We start from the raw sequence: 23,599 nt of genomic DNA on the forward strand, positions 1-23,599 counted from the left end.
CTTTCTTCAATTTGAGCCTGAATTTTGCAATAAGGAGCTGATGATCTGAGCCACAGTCAGTTCCAGGTCTTGTTTTTGCTGACTGTAAAGAGCTTCTTCATCTTCGGCTGCAAAGAATATAATCAATCTGATTTCAGTACTGACCTTCTGGTGATGTCCACCATGTGTAAAATTGCCTCATGTTGTTGGAAGAGAGTGCTTGCTATGACCAATGGTCATGGGATGCTAGACAGCAATTTTAAGACAGACTAAAATTTCTCAGTCCTGGATATTACAAGGCAAAGTCCTATTTGAGACCTACCTTAAAGTCATAATTAGTATTTTTTTTCAGTGTCTGCTATATTTATATGATACATGGCTTAAGCTGCCAATGAGAAAGGCTTAACACATCTAAAAGGCAGACTAAATTTCCCACAATATTTAAGTGCTGAAAGAAATCCATCAAGTGCTCAATTAAAAAGCAGGGAAGATTTACGCCTAAGTAACAGGCAAGAAAAAGAAGTGGGCTAAGTATTACTAAAACCATAATTTAGCCATGACCCAGCTCAATCCCTAATTGCACCAGATGAAATAATAGTCCCAGAAATAATATATCTATATCAGAGGGAAATTCCCATAATTTCCATACTACTTTTAGACATCATAATTTCAAATATTTTGTCACACTATCTAACAAAAATAAAGATTTCCTGAAGTGGGAAATGGCAACCCACCCCAGAATTCTTAAAAAAGAGAAAAAAAAAATTCCTGGACATGTAAAGAGGAAAAAATCTGACCAATAATCAATAGGAAAAGATGAACAAAAGATGACCCAGCTATCATCCAGGTATTAGCAGACAATATAATAGTTATGTTAGAATAATGACTTAAAGAAATTCTTTAAAAAACATGGACAAAATTGATGAAAAATAGAAAATTTACAAAAAATTTTGAAATCATAAAAAAGAATGAACTAGATATTTTGGAATCAAAATACATAAAAAATTACTAATGGGGTGTGCTTAACAGAATGAATGCAGAAGACAGATTAAATAAATTGGAGGACAGTTCAAAAGAAAACATATAAAATGAAGTACAAACACAAATTAGATTGTGAAAGACACAAAAAAGGCATGTGAGACACCATGAAAGGAAATGTAATAATACATGTAAGTGGAGTTCCAAGAGAAAGAATGGTCCAGAAACAGTATTTAAAGAGGTAATAGTTGAGGATTTTCTAAAACTTATGACATCAAATCCTAGAATTGAGCTCAGTGAATTTCAAACTAGATAAAAACAAAGTCACTTCTGGGCATCACGGTCAGCTTGCATAACACCAAGACAAAAATTAAAATGCAAAAGTAACCAAAGAAAAAGATAAACTTCAAGTAAAATTGCTGACTTCCCAACAAAAAGTATGTAAGTTAGAAAACAATAGAATAACATGCTTAAAGTGCTAAAAAAGTTAAATTCTAATGTGCCAAATTAAAGTCTATACAAGCAAAAATTATCTCAACACTGCATATGTTTTAAAAGTTTTCAAAAAAAGAAAATCAAAAAACATTTATTGCCATCAAATCTGCACTGCCAAAAATACTAAAGGATATTCTCCAGACTGAAGGGAAATGATCAACATGGAAGAAATAAACTGCAGGAAGGAATAAATAACATTAGAAAGAATAAATATGTAGTCAATTATAGAGGAATATGATTAATTTAAATCAAAATTACAATAACATAATGTGCACTTTATAACAGACACTGGGTTAAAATACAGTCCTAAATAACTAGCAAGTTAAAAAGAAAAATCACAAAAGAAATTTGAAACTATTTTTGACTGAATATCAATTAAAATAAGTCACTGACAGAGTTGGCAAGATGCAACTGTGCTCTCTACAGCTGTGTTTAGTGTGAAATTTCTAACTCTCCAGGCATATATTAGGAAAAAAGCAAGGCTTAAAATCAATAATATAAAATTCTTTCTGAAAAAGCTTTAAACAGAAAAAAAAGAAAAAACCTCCAAAGATACTACAAGAAGGAAATTAACAAACTAAGAGTAGAAATCAATAAAATACAAAGAAACATACAATAGGGGGAAAATAAACATGAGAAATAAAAAAATAAATAAAATCAATAAACTGTTTGCAAGATAAAAGGAGAAAATATAAACAAATCAAGAATGAAAAAGGAAACAGTACTACAGATATTACAGGTATAAAGTAGGAAAGTAAGAAGGAATTATGAACAGCTTTATGCTAATACATTTGAAAATCTTGATAAAATGGACGCATTTCTTGAAAAATACATTTTACCAAAATTGACATGAAAAAAAATAGAAAACATGCATGGTCCAATTTCTATTAAAAAAAAAAAACAAATGTAAAATCTGAAGCCTTCCCACATGTCTCCTGTCTCTACGAAAACCAACCTATGTTCCTCCCTCCCCCACCCCCCCCCCCCAAAAAAAGACTTCAGGCCCAGACAGCTTCACTGGTCAAATTCTAACAAAGATATAAAATAGAATGGATTCCATTTTATACAAACACTTTCTGAGAATAAAATTTTTCTGTATAACCTTAATATTAAAACCCAAAAGACACTGTAAGAAGGAAATATTACAGATAGACATGTCTTATTAACACAGAAAACAATCCACTAGCAAATTTAATACAGCAATATACGAAAAGGTTAATACAAATTCCAGGGAGAAAGCATCTGATTGTCAGACTGAAAAGGCTAGGAATATTGACTAAAAATCTCACTGAGATATTCTAACATAGGAAAGGAATATTTTCCATATGGAAAAGTAAGACATTGTTGATAGCACAAGGAATAATGGATGGAGGATTGTAAAAGTAAAAGTTAAAAAAAAAGGTGGGGGAAGGTTATAGCTAGATGCTCTATACACTTCAATCCATTCACTTGCTATAAGAATAGAAGCAGTACATTCTTTTAATAAAAAGACTCTTGCTCCTTGGCAGAAAAGCTATGACAAACCTAGACAGCATATTCTAAAGCACAGACATCACTTTCTGACAAAGGTCCATATAGTAAAATCTATGGTTTTTCCAGTAGTCATGTACAGATGTGAAAGTTGGACCATAAAAAAGGATAAGCACTGAAGAATTGATGCTTTGGAACTGTGGTGCTGGAGACGACTCTTCAGAGTCCTGTGGACAGTAAGGAGATCAAACCAGTCAATCCTAAAGGAAATCAACCCTTTATTCATTGGAAGGGACTGATGCTAAGGCTGAAGCTCCAATACTTTGGCTGCCTGATGCGTAAAGCTGACTCATTGGAAAAGACTCTGATGCTGGGAAAGACTGAAGGTGGGAGGAGGAGGGGACAACAGAGGATGAGTGGTTGGATGGCATCACCGACTCAATGGACATTGAGTTTGAGCAAACTTTGGGAGATGGTTGATGGACAGGGAAGCCTGGCATGCTACAGTCTATGGAGTCACAAAGAGTTGTGCACGACTGAGCGACTCAACACAAGTACACTCTTTACAAATGAGACAAGCATTTATGGAGAAGGTTGCCTACAGCAAATCCTCCAAACAACCAACAGGAATAAAGGCATCTTCAATTTCTAATACCAGTTTCTCAAACTGAAGTAAGATATGACCTATGAAAAGCTGTATCAGTTTCCTTCCTACCCATGGTACTGTTTCATACTTTTGTTGCATCAGACAAATTTTTCCACTGGAAGATTCGTGATTTGGCTCTAATCCAACTGAAGAGACTAGTATGTAGCTCAGAAACACAGATAACCATAAGTTAATTATACCTTCATGGTCTGTAAAATTTAGCTTATAGCTAATATCTAAATTCCAGAAGAAAACTTCTCTTTCCGAGACCAAAAAAAAAAAGGCTACAAATTCACACTGAATTTTTAAAAATTATTCTCCCCAAAATATGTGTAACTAGAATAAGGAATTAAGAGGAAAGCTTTCAATAAAGCACTCCTTAAATGTTACAAGTTCTGTCAAGTTCTGACATCTGTCAATGAAGTTCACTGTTCATGGGGTTTCAGAACAAGTTTCAGTAATTTTCCAGGTATTTTCTGCTAATTTCTACTCTGAGAGGCAGAATGGCAGGTTCAAACCCTAAGAATAAGAAGCAAAGATTCTGTGAACTGATAGCAACTTCACATTAGTAAAAGTTGAGACAAAACAAATATGAAATTTGAAAAGGCATTCCTGCAGGGTGGCATGCTAAAAAAGTGATGACTTCTAAGCTTTTAAAGAAAGATATTACATGTATACTCAAGATGCTGGCAATCACCAAGTAAGAAAAGGATGTTTGGGGAAACCCAAATAAAAGCATGAAGGAAACATGGAAAAATAAGCAGATGTACTTTTGGTACCAAAGCCATGCAATTTAATCATTAATTAAGGTCAGCAACACCTCATGTCTAAATTAATACTGTATTTCCCAGTTAATTTCACTCTAGTCAAGTACATGGCCAAATCCACCTGAAAATATAAATCTTCCTCAACCATTTTCATAGTGTCACTCTTCTGCTGAAAACCCAATTATGATTTCCTATTATCTATCAACCAAGCCTACACTAAACTCTTGCTGTTCAAAACCACTATAATATGACCTTGTCTATTCAACGTTATGTCTAGAGATGAGAACTGTGGGTCAAAATGGCTACAAATTCTTTGCAGTTCCTACTTCCATTCCCTATATGTGGAAAGTCCCTTTGACTTGCAAAGATTAACAGAATGTGGCAGTAGTGATACTGTGTAACTTTTCATGCTTGGCCTCAGGAGGATTTGCAGTTTCTACTTTTGCCCTCTTAGATCACTGCAAGGTGAGAAACCTGGGATATCCTTCTAGAGAAGCCAGATAGAGGGGAACAAGCTGATGGCCCCTTAATCACCAAATATGTGTGAAGTCATCAAACTGCCCAATCACAATGGAGCCACTAGATGGCTGCAACCATATCAGTGATCCCAAAGAAGACATACAGATGGCTAACAAACACATGAAAAGGTGCTCAACATCACTCATTATTAGAGAAATGCAAATCAAAACCACAATGAGGTACCATTACACGCCAGTCAGGATGGCTGCTATCCAAAAGACTACAAGCAATAAATGCTGGAGAGGGTGTGGAGAAAAGGGAACCCTCTTACACTGTTGGTGGGAATGCAAACTAGTACAGCCACTATGGAAAACAGTGTGGAGATTCCTTAAAAAACTGGAAATAGAACTGCCATATGACCCAGCAATCCCACTTTTGGGCATACACACTGAGGAAACCAGATCTGAAAGAGACACGTGCACCCCAATGTTCATTGCAGCACTGTTTATAATAGCCAGGACATGGAAGCAACCTAGATGCCCATCAGCAGATGAATGGATAAGGAAGCTGTGGTACATATACACCATGGAATATTACTCAGCTGTCAAAAAGAATTCATTTGAATCAGTCCTAATGAGATGGATGAAACTGGAGCCCATTATACAGAGTGAAGTAAGCCAGAAAGATAAAGAACATTACAGCATACTAACACATATATATGGAATTTAGAAAGATGGTAATGATAACCCTATATGCAAAACAGAAAAAGAGACACAGAAATACAGAACAGACTTTTGAACTCTGTGGGAGAATGTGAGGGTGGGATGTTTCAAAAGAACAGCATGTATACTATCTATGGTGAAACAGATCACCAGCCCAGGTGGGATGCATGAGACAAGTGCTCGGGCCTGGTGCACTGGGAAGACCCAGAGGAGTCGGGTGAAGAGTGAGGTGGGAGGGGGGATCGGGATGGGGAATAAGTGTAAATCTATGGCTGATTCATATCAATGTATGACAAAACCCACTGAAATGTTGTGAAGTAATTAGCCTCCAACTAATAAAAAAATTTAAAAAAAAAAAAAAAAAGAAAAACAGTCCAGCTGAGGCCAACTGAAATTGAATAATCAGAAGCAAATAAATGCTTATTGGTTTATGCTACTATGTTTTTATTTTATATCTATGTGTGTGTGTATATATATATACATTTTGTTATATATGAAACCCCAGTTTTTAAAAAGAATTCAATAAGAAAACAAATAACTCAATTTGTAAATAAGCAACAAATCTGAGTAGATACTTCACCAAAGCACATATATGAATAGCAAATAAGCACATAAAAAAATGCTCACCATCATTAATCATTACAGAAATGCAAACTGAAACTATAATGAGATGACACCACAGAGCTATTAAAACAGCTAAAGTAAAAACACCTGGCAACAGCGTGTGCTAGCAAAGGTGAGAGCTGTCACTCTCGAGCACTGCTGCTGCAAATGGAAGATAGTTCAAGTGCTCTGGAAAACATCTGGGGAGCCTCTTATACAAAGTTAAAATGCACTTACACATGACCCAGCAATTCCACTCCTAGGTATTTACCCAAGGGAAATAAAAACTCACACACAGAAACTCAGGATAAATGCTTTTAACAGCTTCATTCATAATAGCCCCCAAAATGGAAATATTAACATCTTTCAACTGGCGAATGCATTTAAAGACAACAACAACACTGACACAAACACACTATGAAATACTGCTCAAAAATGAACTACCAATACACAAAGTAGCACTGATGAATCTCAAATATATCATGTTAAATTAAAGAAAAAAAAAGACTTAAAGGCTATCTATTGCATGATTCTAGTTGTATGACATTTTGGAACAGAAAAGAAACACAGAATAGAAAATAGATCAGTAGATGCCAGGGACAGAAGGTAGAATATAATTTTAACTACAAAAGGGAACAACAGAATTCTGGAGCGAGACAGAATTCTTCTATAATTTGACTGTGGTGCTGGTTACATGACTGTAAGGATTTGTCAAAATTCATAGACATTTATGCTAAAAGGAGTGAATTTTACCATATAGAAATTATTCATCAACAATTCAGAATTAAATATACATATAGACACACACAGAGATACACACAGCATGATGCTTTTGAACTGTGGTATTGGAGAAGACTCTTGAGAGTCCCTTGGACTGCAAGGGGATCAAAATCAGTCAATCCTAAAGGAAATAAACCCTGAATATCCACTGGAAGGACTGATGCTGAACATGAAGTTTTAATACTTTGGCTACCTGAGGCGAAGAACCAACTCATTGAAAAAGACCCTGATGCTGGGAAAGACTGAAGGCAACAGGAGAAGCAGGTGGCAGAAAATGAGATGGTTGGACAGCATTACTGATTCTATGGACATGAATTTGAGCAAACCCTGAGAGACAGTGGAAGACAGAAGAGCCTGGCATGCTGCAGTCCATGGTATTGCAAGGAGTCAGATAAGACTTAGTGACGGAAAAACAACAACATACAGCAACCTCCCCGTGTTGATCTAAAACATTCGTATCCCTTAGAGTGATGATCTGCAAATTATTTTCCTACGTTTGTAGTCCTATCAACAAGATTAGCAAACACAAGCTAGAGGGTTGGGTAACTGCTTTTAAAAAATGACTGTCCTGAACGTTTAAAAATTGCAGTTTCAGACTTCTAACTTACTTTCTAATTTCAAGCCATATACCATATCTCAAAGAAATAATCTAACTTTACAAGACAACTGAATTAGGTGGTTCCATTTTCCTGCCAATGCAGAAGACACAGGAGATGCAGATTTGATACCTGGGTCAGGAAGATCCCCTGGAGGAGGAAACGGCAACCTATTCCAGTATTCTTGCAGGAATAATCCCATGGACAAAGGAGCCTGGTGGGCTATATAGTCCATAGGGTTGCAAAGAGTCTGACACAACTGAGCACACACACATGCAGGCTTCTGGGTTACTTTCTAATTCCAATCCACATACTGTATCTCAAAAAAATAATCTAGCTTTATAGACATTTGAATTAATTCTACATAGTCTACCTTCTGAACATATTTTCTTATAAAAAAAGACAAAGAAAACTGAGTATGAAATATTACAATAAAGGGAGAAAAAGGAACCAATGCCACCAGCACCTCTACTGCTCTTCCTTTGATATCAGGGACTTTAAAATAAAATCTCTTTGGAGAAGACACAAATGGTCCTACCAATAAAGTTGATGGAAAGGCCTGAGGAAGTTTTCTTCCCTAATTAATTACATATTTTCTTGAAATTATTTGTGTGTGTGTGTGTATACAGGCTCATTCGCTTCATCTGTGCTTTCAGATTGTATATATGCTATAACATGACATATTAAATATCTACACTCTTAGAAGTCTCTACATTTGAGAAGCTGAGCACTTAATTCTTCAGCAACATGAAAGACTACAAAGAAAGTGACTTAAGAAACACAAAAGATTATTTTGCAGAAGGAATAACTCATATTAAAGCAAGTTTTCCTTCATGCCATAGAAACAAATATTGGACTGGCCAAAAAGTTCATTCAGGATTTTTCCATGACATCTTAAAGAAAATCCTTAACGAACTTTTTGGCCAACCTAATGCCTGGCAGTTAGAAATAAGCCAACTGAAGTATCAGTATTTAAGTTGAAATTAGGGGGAAAGTTAGCAATTTTTTATAAGCCTAAATTAAGAGGCAACTCTTTTTCCAAGGAGCAAAATTCCTAAAATGTAGAATAAGATCTTACTACAAGGATTCTCCAAAATTAACTACTCTTGCTGATCTGCTACATGAGATGTTTGAGATTTCTGAATCATTTACTTCTCACTGGTTTCTACTCAAGAGTGAAAAGTGAAAGTCACTCAGTTAGTCCATGGAATTCTCTAGGCCAGAATACTGGAATGGGTAGCTGTTCCTTTCCCCAGGGTATCTTCCCAACCCAGGGATCGAACCCAGGTTTCCTGCATTGCAGGCGGATTCTTTACCAGCTGAGCCACAAGGGAAGCCACTCTATTCAGGGAGGCAAAACAATTCACCAGTTCCCTGGCTTTCCACTCAAACTGCCAGGATTCAAAGTAAGTGCCATCATTTGTGAAAACTGTGATCCTGGGAAAAATTAAATCACTTAATGTTCTGTTGATTCCTTATCTGTAAAATGGTTATAAAATCAGAATCAGCATCCCATCAAAAAGTTGTGGAATTCAATGAGATAAGCCATATAAAGTCCTTGGCACAGTACTTGGCATGAAACAAACCCTCAACAAATGACAGCTATTATCACTAACTTCTAATTATTGATCTTTGGTTCCCGTAACAAACGAGTAAGACTCTACTCAAAGACCATCCTTTTCCATGAGCCTCCCTGGCTCTTCTCAACAAGGAAATGAAATGATACACAACTTTCAAAAAGGAATCTGTCCGCTTTCTAATTCCTGATTACTTTGTACTTTGCTGATGGGTACTACTCCTACAAATGATAGGGATGATGTTTCATTCATTGTTGTAAAACTCATTTAACACATATCCCAGCTTTCCAAAGAACATAAAGAGGTCAAAAATAATATCAGGGTGAAGAAAAGTTATGAAACTAAACAAAAAGGGAAGAACTGAGTTCTAAATAAAGAGTGAACGGCAGTGAGGGCAGGGAAGCACCAGGGGTGGATGATGCTGACACCTACATTTCTTCATAGAATGTAGAAATGTAGAAGGCTCCTCAGCCTCCACAGCATGGCTCTCTCCAGTCCTCCTTCTCCAACTACTCTGAAGGCTCCATGCACAACAGAAGCTTCCACTTTCAACTCCTCAGTTCATTTGTTTCTTAAAAAAGAAATGATTTTGTATTCTTTTTCTCTACACTATTTCCCTTAGAGTCAATTACCACCTGTAGATGAGTCTCACTTTTTTTTTTTTTTTTTTGAGTCTCACTTTTTCATCTACTCAAATCTTCAACTGCTGTCTGGAGAGACAGCAAGCACTAAATATACAATCACCCTCAATAAGTATGAGGAATGAGAAGATACTGAAGAACTTCTAAATTCAATAACTTTGAAAACAAATATAGAGATTATCTATTTAACACTATGTTCACTTGCTCCCCAAAATACAGAACTTTGTTTTTCCCAAAAGTTGATGACTTCTAACAGATATTTGTCACATTTTTTAATAGACTAGAAGTAGCAATTAGAATAAATCTCTAGATTCCAGATACAGCTGTTTTAAGAATGAATTTTTTTCATTTCTTAAGTTACAGTTAGACTAAATTAGTCTCTCAATTATTATAATGTGTTCATTATAGTCCATGATGAAAATTTTAATATGGACTAATTCAAATCATACAAAGTTTAATTTATTAAAACTATCAAAATGCTGAAGATAATTTGAAACAAAATATAAGTATATAAATTGAATAGCACAGTTTTTCTATACTAAAATTCATATGTAAAACAAGATCTACGAGAGTAACTCTCTATGTTAACTACATAGAGAAGCAGTACAAAAAGTACTTTACTAAGATATTTAAATTTTTGCAAAAATAGCAGTTTATAGAAATCATTAAGTATTTTTTTAATAGCTGACTGAAGCCCTGCACCTAAAAACAAAGTATAATATTTCACCATTCTTCCCTCAGTTTCTTAGAACCTACCGGAGAGATTCAGCCATTCGCCTCAAGTCTTCATTTTGCTGTTTTAAGCGTTCAAGCTTTGCCAAAATCTTGGACAGTTCTCGGCTAGAGTGATCAGGGTGGTCATTATCTCGTACCAAGTGACCACCTATATAAAACAGCAAGGTCCCCCAGGCAAAAAGAATGAGCATGATCCAACGCCAGGAACCAGTCCATGGCCGCATTTTCAGAGTTTCAACTCACTCTCCTGGGGTCCTGGAGCTCAAAGAATTAAAAACATCATCACTCCGTTTCTAACCAGTGCAAAGGTTGTAGCCTTCTGTTGTTTCAGCACATGATGCTTCAGACAAATTAGTCTCTCCTGTAGTCCTATGGTGACTCTTTTCAAGAGATCCTCCTGGTGGTATGAGTAGGAAGTTTTATTTTCCTGTGCTTCATGGACTCTACATGCTGTAGAAAGAGAAAGAAATGTATTTAAATTATTTAGGATGTGTGAAATAGCATAAGCTGAGATTCATGGAGTTAAAGAAACATATTGGTTTTAAGTAGCCAACAGGCTGGCAAATAATGTAACAAGAAAAAAAGGAAAAGCTTTTACATCTCCATGTTAAATCAAGTCTCTACAACATAAATTAATTAGCGCTAAGACTGAAGGTGCTCCATACCCCATTATTACTTTTCCTTATAACATCACTGTGCAATATAGCACATATACTAAGATTAAAAGACTGTATCATTGAAAACCCACTCAAAACCAAACAAAATGTACTCAACTACATATTCTGGGCTAATATTTCCATCATCTCAAACTGAAACATGTTTGCTGTATGAGTGAATTCATTTCTACAAAATTTCAACTCCACCCCGCTCTCACTGCTCAGCTGCCATCACACCATCCCACTCTGCAGGTGACAGGTAGATTAGCTAAGTAAAGGTTATCACAGCCATTACACAGCTGGCAACCACTCCAAACATCATAAGCAAAGATTCGTATGGATTATGGTAGATTATTCCTTCCTCAAATTTATTTTAAAATATCAACAATTGCAACAGAAGTCTAACACCCATTAAATTTTAGTTACCGTGCATCTTACACTACAAAATGGATATGCTTTCTCAGGCTAGGTTATTGGTTTCATTTGTCACTTCTACATCTTTAAGCTTTGAATTTTTTGGAAACAAAACAATTTTCTCCCCAAGGAAAAAATCTGTAGGCAAAGATATAACTTTAATACCATTTGATAATTCCAGAGCTATGTAAGAAAAGTCTTATTTCCAGGCACAGAGGTGCTTGTAAAAGAGAAGAGAGAAAAGAAATAGTTTCTATATACAAAACAATATGATGTGTGCTTAACCATTAATTAAATAGTTATGAAAGACTAGACAGAAAAGTTGAAGAAATGGTTTCAACAATTAAAGAACATGACTATGATTCTTGTCCTTTTGAACCCCAAATCTCAATTAAAAAATCCACCCTAATGGCCTAAGGGATGTATTTAATTCAGTAAGTTGACAAAAGAAGTATTAATGTTTGTGTTAATAATACTGTCTGACAATACATGCACCACTGTAAAATGCTGTATTACCATATGTTGAACCTATAATACATTCTACTCAATCCTAAGCTATACCAATAAGACTTTAAAAGTGTTAAATCTTCCCCTTCATAGAAAAAGCTAACCTAGAAAGACAAATGTGATAAACAAAAGTATAGAGTTTTCTAAACAAGAATCACCTCAATAACAAATAATAAAAGATGTGCTGTAACATTTTACCTAAAATTATAACAATTATCATAAATATTATAAGCCAGCAAAAGTATAAAATAATTTGAACAAGTTCATGGAAACATAAATTTTGCCATACCAAGTGCTTTGGGATTTTATATGCCATCAAAAATATTTAAGATATTAAATTACTACGTGGAAGAGGAGAAATTGTGCTCAGTTGCTCAGTCGTGTCCGACTCTTTGTGACCCCATGGACTATAGCCCGCCAGGCTCCTCTATCCATGGAATTTTCCAGGCAAGAATACTGGAGTGGTTTGCCAGTTCCTCCTTCAGGGAATATTTCTGACCCAAGGATCGAATCTGCGTCTGCGGCACCTCCTGCATCGGCAGGCAGATTCTTTACTGCTGAGCCACCTTGGAAGCCCACTAAATTACTGCACTTTACAGTAATGTTGATATTGCATATGAAAAGCAAGAAATTATTGTAGGAGCAAAACATGGTCATTTCTTAATTAATAGCATGATTTTAATTCTGTCTTTAGAGAATATTTCCCCAAAGTTTGCTGTTTTAACCAATATTTTAAAAAGTGATCAACAAAAATAAGCTGAAAACCAAGTAGCTTTCTATGTAATTTTCCTTAGTACGGTTTAAAAGAGCACATATATAACTTTTTTCTTATCTATAATGAATGTGTGCTTACTTACCTATCATGTTTATTGTTTATTTTTGAACCATACCAACCAAAATGTTAACTTAATGATTTTTATCCATGTTCACTGATGTATCCAAAGTACAGTATTTAAAACTTAGTTACAAATATTTTTTAATAAATAAATGAATGAGTGAGTGAAGATGTCATAATGGCATGTGCCTCTATGATACATGATACAAAATCTGAGCACATCAACCTCAACTGCATTTTATGCTCCAGAAAGCAAATATGAATGTAGAATGCAGAGGACAGTGCCATTATAAGGAAAATAAAATCATTCAACAACTTTAGGGTTTATTATTATTAACATATACAAGACACCCCTTAAGTATTAAAATAAACTGGTCTAAAAAGCCAGTAAGATCAGCAATCTTATGGCTACCTTTCAGCCATTAAAAATAATTCTCTATGTCTTAATTTTCCTCATCTAGAAGATTCACTCTGCAAAGACAATGGGATAGCTGAAGGAAGTATGTACAACCTTTGATATGAAAGCCACTCAGTTTATTTGTGGATGAATTTATTAGTGAAAATATTTCAAATTTATTAGCAAAAATATTTCAACATTAACTACATAAGCTATAAACAGTATTTGCTGAGATTTCTTCTTTGAGTGGGTTGTTTTCTTGTCAAGTATTTATGAATTCATTTCTGTTTGAGATTCACATACTACCCTTCATCTGCAAAATAGTAAATGGATCAAAATGTGTCAGGCTTCCTTCTGAAACTTTATTCCTTTATAAAATAAAACATTATTTTATAGACACAATTATAATATTTTATGCAATTTATATACCATGTGTTATTAAGGCAATGTCTAAAATGGCTACTAACGATCCTCCTGTCCTATAACCATATCTTTGTGTAATCTCCTTCTGAGTGTGGGCAGGACCTAAAGACTTAGTTCTTAAATGGAATACAGAGAAAAGGACTGAATTTCACTTCTGAGATAAGGTTATAAGAGATAAAGCTACCACACTGTGAGCTGCCCGTGTGGAAAGGAACTGATTCCTGCCAACAATCATGTGAGTGAACTTGGAAATGGATCCTCCACCAGTCAAGCCTTGATACCACTGCAGCTTGATCGACATTTTAATTTCAGGTTTTTGAAAGATCCTGAGCCAGAAGATCCAGCTAAAGCCATGGCCAGATTCCTGGCCAAGAGATTAAGTTTTTTAAGCCACTTAGTCTTAGGGTAATCTGTCACGCAGCAATAGACAATACATAGGTCTACTCTCCCTGCCAGACTGAGTACCTGGCCTTCAATTCACGTGTTACTTTTTCTGTCCCCAGCAAGATGTACAAAGTCTGAGACACAGAGTTGGCATCCAAGATGTAGGACAGAACTGAATCTTAATCACAGTTTTCTTAATATCCTGCTAATAACTCTTACAAATACTATAAAAATTAAACTCAGTTTACAACAAATAAGATATTTGACAAAAGTATAATTATTAGTTTATAATATATCAAAAGTCTAAAATCATTTCTATCAATGTTTACTAAACAGACTTCTTAAAGACACTTGCTCCTTGGAAGAAAAGTTATGACCAACCTAGACAGCACATTAAAAAGCAGAGACATTCCTATGCCAACAAAGGTCCGTCTAGTCAAAGCTATGGTTGATGTGAGAGTTGGACTACAAAGAAAGCGGAGCACCGGAGAATTGATGCTTTTGAACTGCGGTGTTGGAGAAGACTCTTAGGAGTTCCTTGGACTGCAAGGAGATCCAACCAGTCCATCCTAAAGGAGATCAGTCCTGGGTGTTCATTGGAAGAACTGATGCTGAAACTGAAACTCCAATATTTTGGCCACCTGATGTGAAGAACTGACTCATTGGAAAAGACCCTGATGCTGGGAAAGATTGAAGGCGAGAGGAGAAGGGGATGACAGAGGATGAGATGGTTGGACGGCAACACCAACTCAATGGACGTGAGCTTGAGTAAGCTCTGGGAGTTGGTGATGGACAGGGAGGCTTGGCGTGCTGCGGTCCATGGGGTCACAAAGAGTCGGACACGACTAAGCAACTGAACTGAATTGAAACAGACTTCCACTTCTAACCATGAAAGAATATAGATTTGTCCTCACATATAAACAACTAGAAAACTAAAAGAAAAAGAAAAAAATTTAGGAAAACAGTTTTCAGACATTGGGCAAAGGTCAGACAAGACTGTAATGCCTGAGAGAAGGTCAACAACCAAATGTTAAGCCCTATGTTCACTGCAGGTTTCTAACTAAACTTTATTGAACACCAGGACAAAAATGGATAACTCAAGGAAAGCACAGCTATCTTCTTGAGGTGAGAAGATAAGAAACAAAACAAGTTTAGAGAGTATAGCCAATTAACAATGTTTTAATAGTTTCAGGTGCACAACAGAGTGACTCAGCCATACATAAAATAAAAAGTTAAAACAAAAACAGTATGATACCAGCATGAAAACAGACACCAATGGGACAGAATAGAGAGTCCAGAAATAAACTCAGAAATACATGGTCAACTCATTTTTTTAAAACTTAACTTTGGTTAAAAAATATATTGTATTAAAACATTATCTTATTTTAAAATAAATAAAAAAGTTAAGGGAATGTAAGGTGGCTGGAATCTGTGAGCCAGTGTACCAAAGTGAAGACAGCTACCCAGAGAAAAGGCTCCAGAAATGTGCAGAGGTGATCCTTAGAGTATCCAGCTAGATACTAAGTTCTGCATGCATAGTAAGGCCTCATAAGACTTGCAAAGAATACCAAGGAAAGAAAAATTAAATGTGTAGCTGAAAGCTGTACATTTTTCAGAGATTTTACAAAGGGGAAACATATGACTTCCAACCAAACAGAATGAAAATATCACAGAAAACCTGGGCTATTCAGTAGAAAGCCAAGAAATAAAACATTTTATAAGTTAGGGTTAAGCAAGTCTTAGATCAAAGATCAGAAAATGTTTTCTGTAAAGGGCAAGACAGTAAATATCTCAGACTATGTGGGACACATACAGTCTCTACCACATATTCTTACCTTTTATTCTCGTTTCTTTACAACTGTTTAAAAATGTAAAGTCCATTCTTAGCTCAAGGGCTGTAGCCCAGATCTGCTCGAGACAAGTCTAATGATTCCAGCCACAGAATAAAGGCTATGCTAACAAGATTCACAATAAAACTTAAAAACAAGCTGTAAAAGCAAGCTCAAAGTGATCCAAAAGGAAATAAATGACTATAAAAATAAAATTCAATGTTCTTTAAAGAAATACAATAAAATACAGACACTTAAAGATATAAAGTTCACACTATCCAGCAACTAACCAAAAATTACAAAAAACATGGAGAGAGATCACCTGTGATGCAGGTATTCAAAAAGCTGTTACAGGCTACGGCGGTGACTAGAAAAAAAGAGCAAACACTCCAGGACTTCAAGCCCCAAACCAAAAATAAGGCAGCAGTAATTCACTACCTTAGGAGTTTTAAGTTTCTGTAATAACAAGACAGACAAAAAAATCTCTACCCTCGAGGATAATATTCTAGTGGATTCGAATCACAAGGGCAGTAATGTTACTAAAACAAGTCCCCCCAAAAGCCTCTTCTTGCAGCAATTAACGTTCTGATTAATTCAGTAAAAACTGAATATAAATAATACCACCTAATTAATTTCTTAAAAATAGTGTAACCAGTCCATTAGAAGGAACAACAACAAAATGTAGTACTATTACAACACTATCAAATTAACTTTTCTTATACTCAGCGTATCTGGAGAAGGAAATAGCAACCCACTCCAGTATTCTTGTCTGGAGAATCCCATTGACAGAGGAGTTTGGCGGGCTATAGTCCAGAGGGTTGCAAAGAGTCGGACACAACTGAAGCAACTTAGCACACACGCATATTCAATATAAGAAAACGACCACAACAGCTACTTCTATTGGTATCTGACTATGTGAAAGTTTCCAAGAGTTATATTCAAGTGGCTTTAACAAGGTTAAGGTCAAAAGATGAATCTGTGACAGTGTGCTACAGAACCAAATCTCTAGGAGCCTGGCGTGTTCTGCCATGAATCATGTTCATTAGAGGATTTTCTTCTAAGCTTAAAAATAATTCAGTACTTATTTAACTAATATAAAATATGTATACCCTATGCAAAGGGCAATATGGCATAATACGTCAAATATTTGCACAAACGTGTCCTTTGATGAGAAACTCCACTAGCAGAAATTTATACTAAGATGCATTTTAACATGTGAGCAAAACACAGCAGAAGGGTATTCATTAAAACATTGTTTGCAACAATTTTAAACTGGAAATAACATGATTGCTCATCAATAGAAACATGGTTGAAGAAATTATGAATTACTTTTCCAGAAATGTATATTTTTTTCTGTGAGGCCAAAAAGAAGGAAAATGTGGCCCACAACCAAGAAGAAAATCAGTCAATTTAAAACAGACCCAGAAGACAAAGTGATGGTAACAGCAAATAAGGACCCTAAAACGATTACTAAAAATATATGCTAGGATTTAAATTTTAGAAAATGAATACATTGATAAAAAATAAGAACTAACAAAAAGGCAACATCTATAAATTTTTTTAAAATCTAGAAATTTAAAAAAATTCTCTGGTAATGATTAAGAGCATATGAGATACTGCAGAGGAAAAGTTAAGTGAATTTGAAGACAGAAAATATCTTCATCACAAGAAAAATACTGTAACTATATATGGTGACAGATGTTAACCAGATTTCATACAGTAATCATTTCACAATATACATGTATCAAATCATTATGTTGTATACCTAAAACTAATACAACATTATAGGTCAATTTTTAAAAAAATTACTCAAAGAGAAAATTATACAGAAAGAAAAAAACTGGAAAGTTTGACTTTAAAAAAAAGTAAATTTTTCAAGCAGCCACTGTTAACAGCACTTATCTTCAGATACTACAGTGTTTAACAGCTTTCAGCACAGTCATGTCATCTTAAAGTAACTATCATCGTGAACTAAAATCTGGCCAGGTGCTAAAACTTTAAAGTCCCTCATCATCATTAGCAAGAAAACAATTTACATTAATCGCTCTGGGGCCAGTTGGAAATGTACAGGCATTCCCCCGATTTTGGCTTTCAATTCGAAAAAGGACTTCTCAAAACAAAACCTATCATCAAACTTGAAGTAACATGTTGAAAACTAGCTTAGTCATGGGCATAAGCAGAATTTCCAATGTATTTTTAAATACAAATAAAACCATGATTTGGAGAAGAAGATTAGTCACACGGGGAAAATACACAGGTGCTACAAAGAGAATTTCAGGGGGCTTCTTATCAGAAAAAAATACAAGCTAGTGGGAAACGGAACAATATCTTTTACAAGTGATGAAATAAAAAGAAACGGCAAAATTACCCTTTGCTATCCACTGACAATACCTTCAAACACAAGAGCAAGTTTTTGTAATCTTTTATTTAACTTGGGTCAATACCTAGGATTGAGATTGCTGGGTCATATGAAAAATGTGCATTTATAAGAAAATGCCAAATTGTATTCCAAAGCAATTTCTTCATCCTTAATTTACATCCTAAATTGTTACCAGCAAAAAATAAGTGTTCCTGTACTCTGCAATTTATCCAGCATTTGGTATTTTCAATTTTTTAAAGCAATTCTGATAGATGTGTAGTGGTATCTCAATGTAGATTTCATTTGCATTCAATTTCTCTAAGCATGTGATCATCTATTCCTCTGCCTATTTTCCATCCATATAGCTTCTTTGGTGAAATGTCCATTGAGATGTTTTGTCCATTTATGTATTAGATCGTTTACATTTGAGATTTCAGAGTTCTTTATATATTCTTGATACATGTCTATAATCAGATATGTAACTTTTCAATTGTTTTCCACCAGTCTGTAACTTGTCTTTGCATTTTAACAGTGTCCTGCATGCAGCAAAAATTTAATCTTTTGATTGAATATAATTTTTAATAGACTGTGGTTTAGATATTATATCTAATACTTCAATGCAAAATCCAAGGTCAATATATTTTCTCCTATGTTTGCTTTAAGAAGTTTAAGGTTTCAAAGTTAAAAATAGACTTACCCAGGATTCCCACTCCCATCTAGGCATCACCTCAAGAAAAATGAAAGCTCATATTCCCACAAAAACTGATACATAAATGTTTATAGTAGCTTCATATCTAAACAGACAAAAATTGGAGAGAAAATCACCATGGCATTCAATAAGTGAATGAGAATATTCATTTATCAAAACAAATGATAATCTATCAAAAACAAAGGGCTACTACTCAGCATTAAAAAGGAACAAACTATTGGCCCACTCAACAAAATGAGTGAATCTTAAAAAGACACTTTGCTAGGTGAAGGAAGATAGAACTAAAAGACACATATTGTGTGATTCATTTATCTGATATTACAGAAAAAAGAAAACTACAGAGTGAACACTAGATTAGCTGTTGCCAAGGACAGAAGGTGTAAGTAAGGGCTGATTACCAAGGGGTTTCAGGGAAATTTTTTACAGTGATGAAACAACTCTACTTGGTACTGAAGAATGGCACATTATCTCTGTGGTATTCAACCCCCAAACCCAAATTTCAGTCTAAAAATGGGAAAAATACCAAAAAACCCCAAACTGAGAGACATCTAATCAAATATTAATACCTGACCATAATATACTCTTCAAAATTATCAAGGTCATAAAAAAAAAAAAATGAAACAACTAAGGAACTGTCACAGATTAGAGAAGTCTAACGACACACGATATCGAGGATTAAATATTGGAAGAGAAAAGGGACACTGTGGAGAAACTGGTAAAATTCAAATACAGTGTGTAGTCAAGCAAATAATATTGCACCTTGTTAATTAGACGATGCTAACATTAGGCTAACCTTGACAAAACGTGTATGAAAACTCTTTCTTTGCAAATTTTCTGTAATTCTAAAATAAAAAGTTTTTAAAAGATAAAAGCAAAATAAATACATTTTCTGGAAACAAAAGCTGAAAGAACTTGTTACCAACAGATACACACTACAAGATATACTTAAAAGGGTGCTTTTCAGACTGAAAGAAAATGATTGTGGATGGAAATTTGAATGTAAACAATGAATAAGTGTATGAGTAAGTATAAATGAAATTTTTTCTCATTTTTAATCTCTTAAAATAAATTTGATTCAAAAGTAAAATAAATTTGATTCTTTAAAACTAAAATGACAAATATTATAGGGTTTACAACAAAGTCATAAGATGTATGTATGATGAGCAGAAAAAAACAATATAGTTTTAAAGTCTACATTATACTTCAAGAAGCAGGCAAGCATTTGAAAGTTTGGTGGAATAGGTAAAAGCTTCACCTGCTTATTTAACTTATATGCAGAGTACACCATGAGAAAGGTAGGGCTGGATGAAGCACAGCTGGAATCAAGATTGCATAAAGAAATATCAGTAACCTGAGACATGCAGATGACACCACCATTATGGCAGAAAGTGAGAGGAACTACAGAGTCTCTTGATGAAAGTGAAAGAGGAAAGTGAAAAAGCTGGCTTAAAGCTCAACATTAAAAAAACTTCAGATCATGGCATCTGGTTCCATCACTTCATGGCAAATAGATGGGGAAAAAATGGAAACAGTAGAAGACTTTATTTTCTTGGGCTCCAAAATCACTGCAGATAGTGACTGAAGCCACGAAATTAAGACATCTGCTCCCTGGAGAAAAACTATAACAAACATAGACTGAATATTAAAAAGCAGAGTCATCACTTTCCCAACAAAAGTCTGTCTAGTCAAAGCTATGGTTTTTCCAGTAGCCACATACAGATGTGAGACTTGGACCATAAAGAAGGGAGAGAGCCCAAGAATTGATGCTTTCAAACTGTGGTGCTGGAGAAGACTCTTGAGAGTCTCTTGGACTACAAGATAAAACCAGTTAATCCTAAAGTAAATCAACCCTGAATATTCATTGAGAGGACAGATGACTGAAGCTGAAGCTCCAATACTTTGGCTCCGGATGCAAAGAGTTGATTCACTGGAAAAGACCTTGATGCTGAGAAAGATTGAGGGCAGGAGGAGAAGGGGGTGACAGAGGATGAGATGGTTGGATGGCATCACCGACTCAATGGACATGAGTTTGGGTAAACTCCAGGAGTTGGTGATGGCCAGGGAGGCCTGGCGTGCTGCAGTCCATGGAGTGGCAAAGAGTCAGACATGACTTAATGACTGAACAACAACAAAAAAGCTTTACAACGTAAACTTTATCAATAAAATATAAAACAGATAAATAATACAAGAAAAAACTGATGAAACTAAAAACTAGTTCCTTGAAAAGATCAATAAAATTAATAATATTCTGGATGAACTAATTTAGGAAAAAAAGAAGACAAATTGCCAACATAAGGGATGAAAAGGGAAGCATCATTACAGATTCTACAAAAGGATCATAATGAAATATTATGAACAACTTTGGGTCAATATATATATGAAACCAGTCCCGAAATGGATAAAATTCTTAAAATGAACAAACTGCCAATGCCAACTGCTATTCAAGAAAGAATAGATAACCTGAATAGGCATAAGCCTTATATCTATTAAAGATAATGAATGTATATTAGTAAACCTTCCCAGAAACAAAACTCTAGGTCCACATGGCTTTATGTGTGAATTCCACCAAATATTTATAGAAGACACCACAGCCACTTTATCAATGAATCAAACTTTGAAAAAAATCCAAGTGTCTAATCAACAGGTAACAGGTTCATATAAAAGGAATATTATTCTGCAGTAAATAGGAACTAGCTTCCCTGGTAGCTCAGATGGTAAAGAATCTACCCGCAATGCAGGTGACGTGGATTCAGTTCCTGGGTTGGAAAGATTCCCTGGAGAAGGGAATCACTACTCACTCAGTATTCTTGCCTGGAGAATTCCATGGACAGGGGAGGCTATAGTCTATGGGATCGCAAACAGTTGGACACAACAGAGTGACTAACGAACAGGAACTACTGATTTACATAACAACATGGATGAATCTCAAAAATAGGCCTGTTGAAAGATGCCAGGGACAAAAATACACATTTATGAAGTTCTAGAACAGAGAAACTAACATATAGTGACTAAAATCAGATGACTGATTGCCAGGGAGCATGCATACAACTGATTAAAAAGGGGAATGACAGTTGTATGAAGGTACAGATTTAAGAAAAATCATCTAAGTGTACACTTACTGTATGCACATTTTGCTGATGTAAGTAATGCTTCAATAGAGTTGAAAAACCTATTAGAAAAAATTTAACAAAATTTAAACTGTCTTGTGAATATAACTGAAAATGTCAATAACTGAAGAATGCTAATTCAGTAAATGGTTAAATTATGTGCTTGCATTTTGAGTTTCTATGAGATTTTCCTCAGCAAAATCATCAGTATACTGACTTACTTTTAATGAAAGAAATCAAAAGTAATTATTCTATAGATATGATCAACTTCAATCCAATTGTTAATGTGAAAATTTTATTTTTTACACATTTCAAAGACAATGAGAATCCACTAAAGTAACTATAAAACTAACAAAAGTAACTAACTAAAGTAACTAACTACAATGAAACTTTTCTGTATCCTTCTAGTAACCTAACTTCTTCTCAACCCACAAGAAAGGATCATAAATATTCAAATAATAATGATTCCTTAGATTATAGTAAATGTATACTATGGTTTAGATAGCTATCATCTTTAGAATGATTTTTTTTAGTAACTGAAAGAGTAAAAGGCGAATCATTGTTACAGAGTGCTTCTTAAAGTAAATCAATGTAACAGAATACACCTAAAACTTCAAAAGAAAAATAAAATCATTTTCAACAAATTTAAAGAACGACTACTATAATGTAGCAAAGGTTAAAAGCTTAACTGTTATATTTTAAAGGCTTCAGGTTGATAAAAGGAAATCAAATGAAACTTTTAGAGAAAAGCTAATTATCAATTATAAAGTACAAATATTTAAAAAGTCCTATGTATATATAATTCAAGTCAATTCCAGATTAATACAAGTCCACAACTATTTACTTAAATATCTTCTCAACTGATCTTAATTCATTTTCAAATTAAGTAAAGATCTTACCTAAAATCTTTCTTACTGTCTATTCTCCACATATGTGAAAAGAGCAGTAATAACATTTTGTTTAATAATTTAAGGAAGAAGTAGGTAAAAGCAAGTAAAAATAGAATCATAAATTAAAACGGTCCTTTAATGATAGCTGAAACCTAAATAACTAAACTGATAAGTGGAATGAAGGGAGAGAAGGAAGAGAGGAAGAGAAGACAGAAAGGGAGAGAAGGGAAAGCCTGGAAGGGGAAAAAGAGGGAGTGACAGGAAAGGAAAGAAAAGGATATTTTCATATAGCAACTACCAAGATTACAAAATTCAATTTTTATTCATTACTTACAGGGTTATCTATCATGCTTTCACAGTACACTTATCAGTAAGGTCACAGTATATGCACATATGAATTTAAAATGCCAGGCATCCTGAATACATGAGCACAAAATACTCTATTAATTCACTAAAACCAGCTAATATCTTAGAAATTAGCCTTCCTAGTTATGAAGTGCAAACACATAATCACATTTATATGGTTTCTATCAGGAGCATGTCACTCACCTTAATTCAACACACCAGGTTGTGTTTACTGATGCAATTAATTTATACTATTCAAATAGATCCAGAAAACTGGCCTTGGCATCTGTTCTTTC

The 23,599-nt window shown here is 34.7% G+C and overlaps 1 protein-coding gene across 7 annotated transcripts in view; it reads right to left on the reverse strand.

The window, feature by feature from the left end:
* FUT8 (fucosyltransferase 8) overlaps nt 1–23,599 on the reverse strand; it is a 314,874-nt gene that overhangs the window by 164,778 nt on the left and 126,497 nt on the right. For 4 of the 7 annotated variants that reach the window (XM_043921010.1, XM_043921005.1, XM_043921011.1 and 1 more), the window contains one exon: nt 10,470–10,898. In XM_043921010.1, the coding sequence (XP_043776945.1) occupies nt 10,470–10,672 (203 nt within the window). In that variant the 5' untranslated portion in view covers nt 10,673–10,898. Of the gene's footprint in view, nt 1–10,469; nt 10,899–18,949; nt 19,047–22,080; nt 22,131–23,507; nt 23,528–23,599 lie in introns of those variants that run through there. The other 3 variants (XM_043921008.1, XM_043921009.1, XM_043921012.1) reach the window with 3 other exon arrangements.

Source organism: Cervus elaphus, chromosome 12 (genome assembly GCF_910594005.1).
Source record: "Cervus elaphus chromosome 12, mCerEla1.1, whole genome shotgun sequence".
NCBI classification, from domain to species: domain Eukaryota; kingdom Metazoa; phylum Chordata; class Mammalia; order Artiodactyla; family Cervidae; genus Cervus; species Cervus elaphus.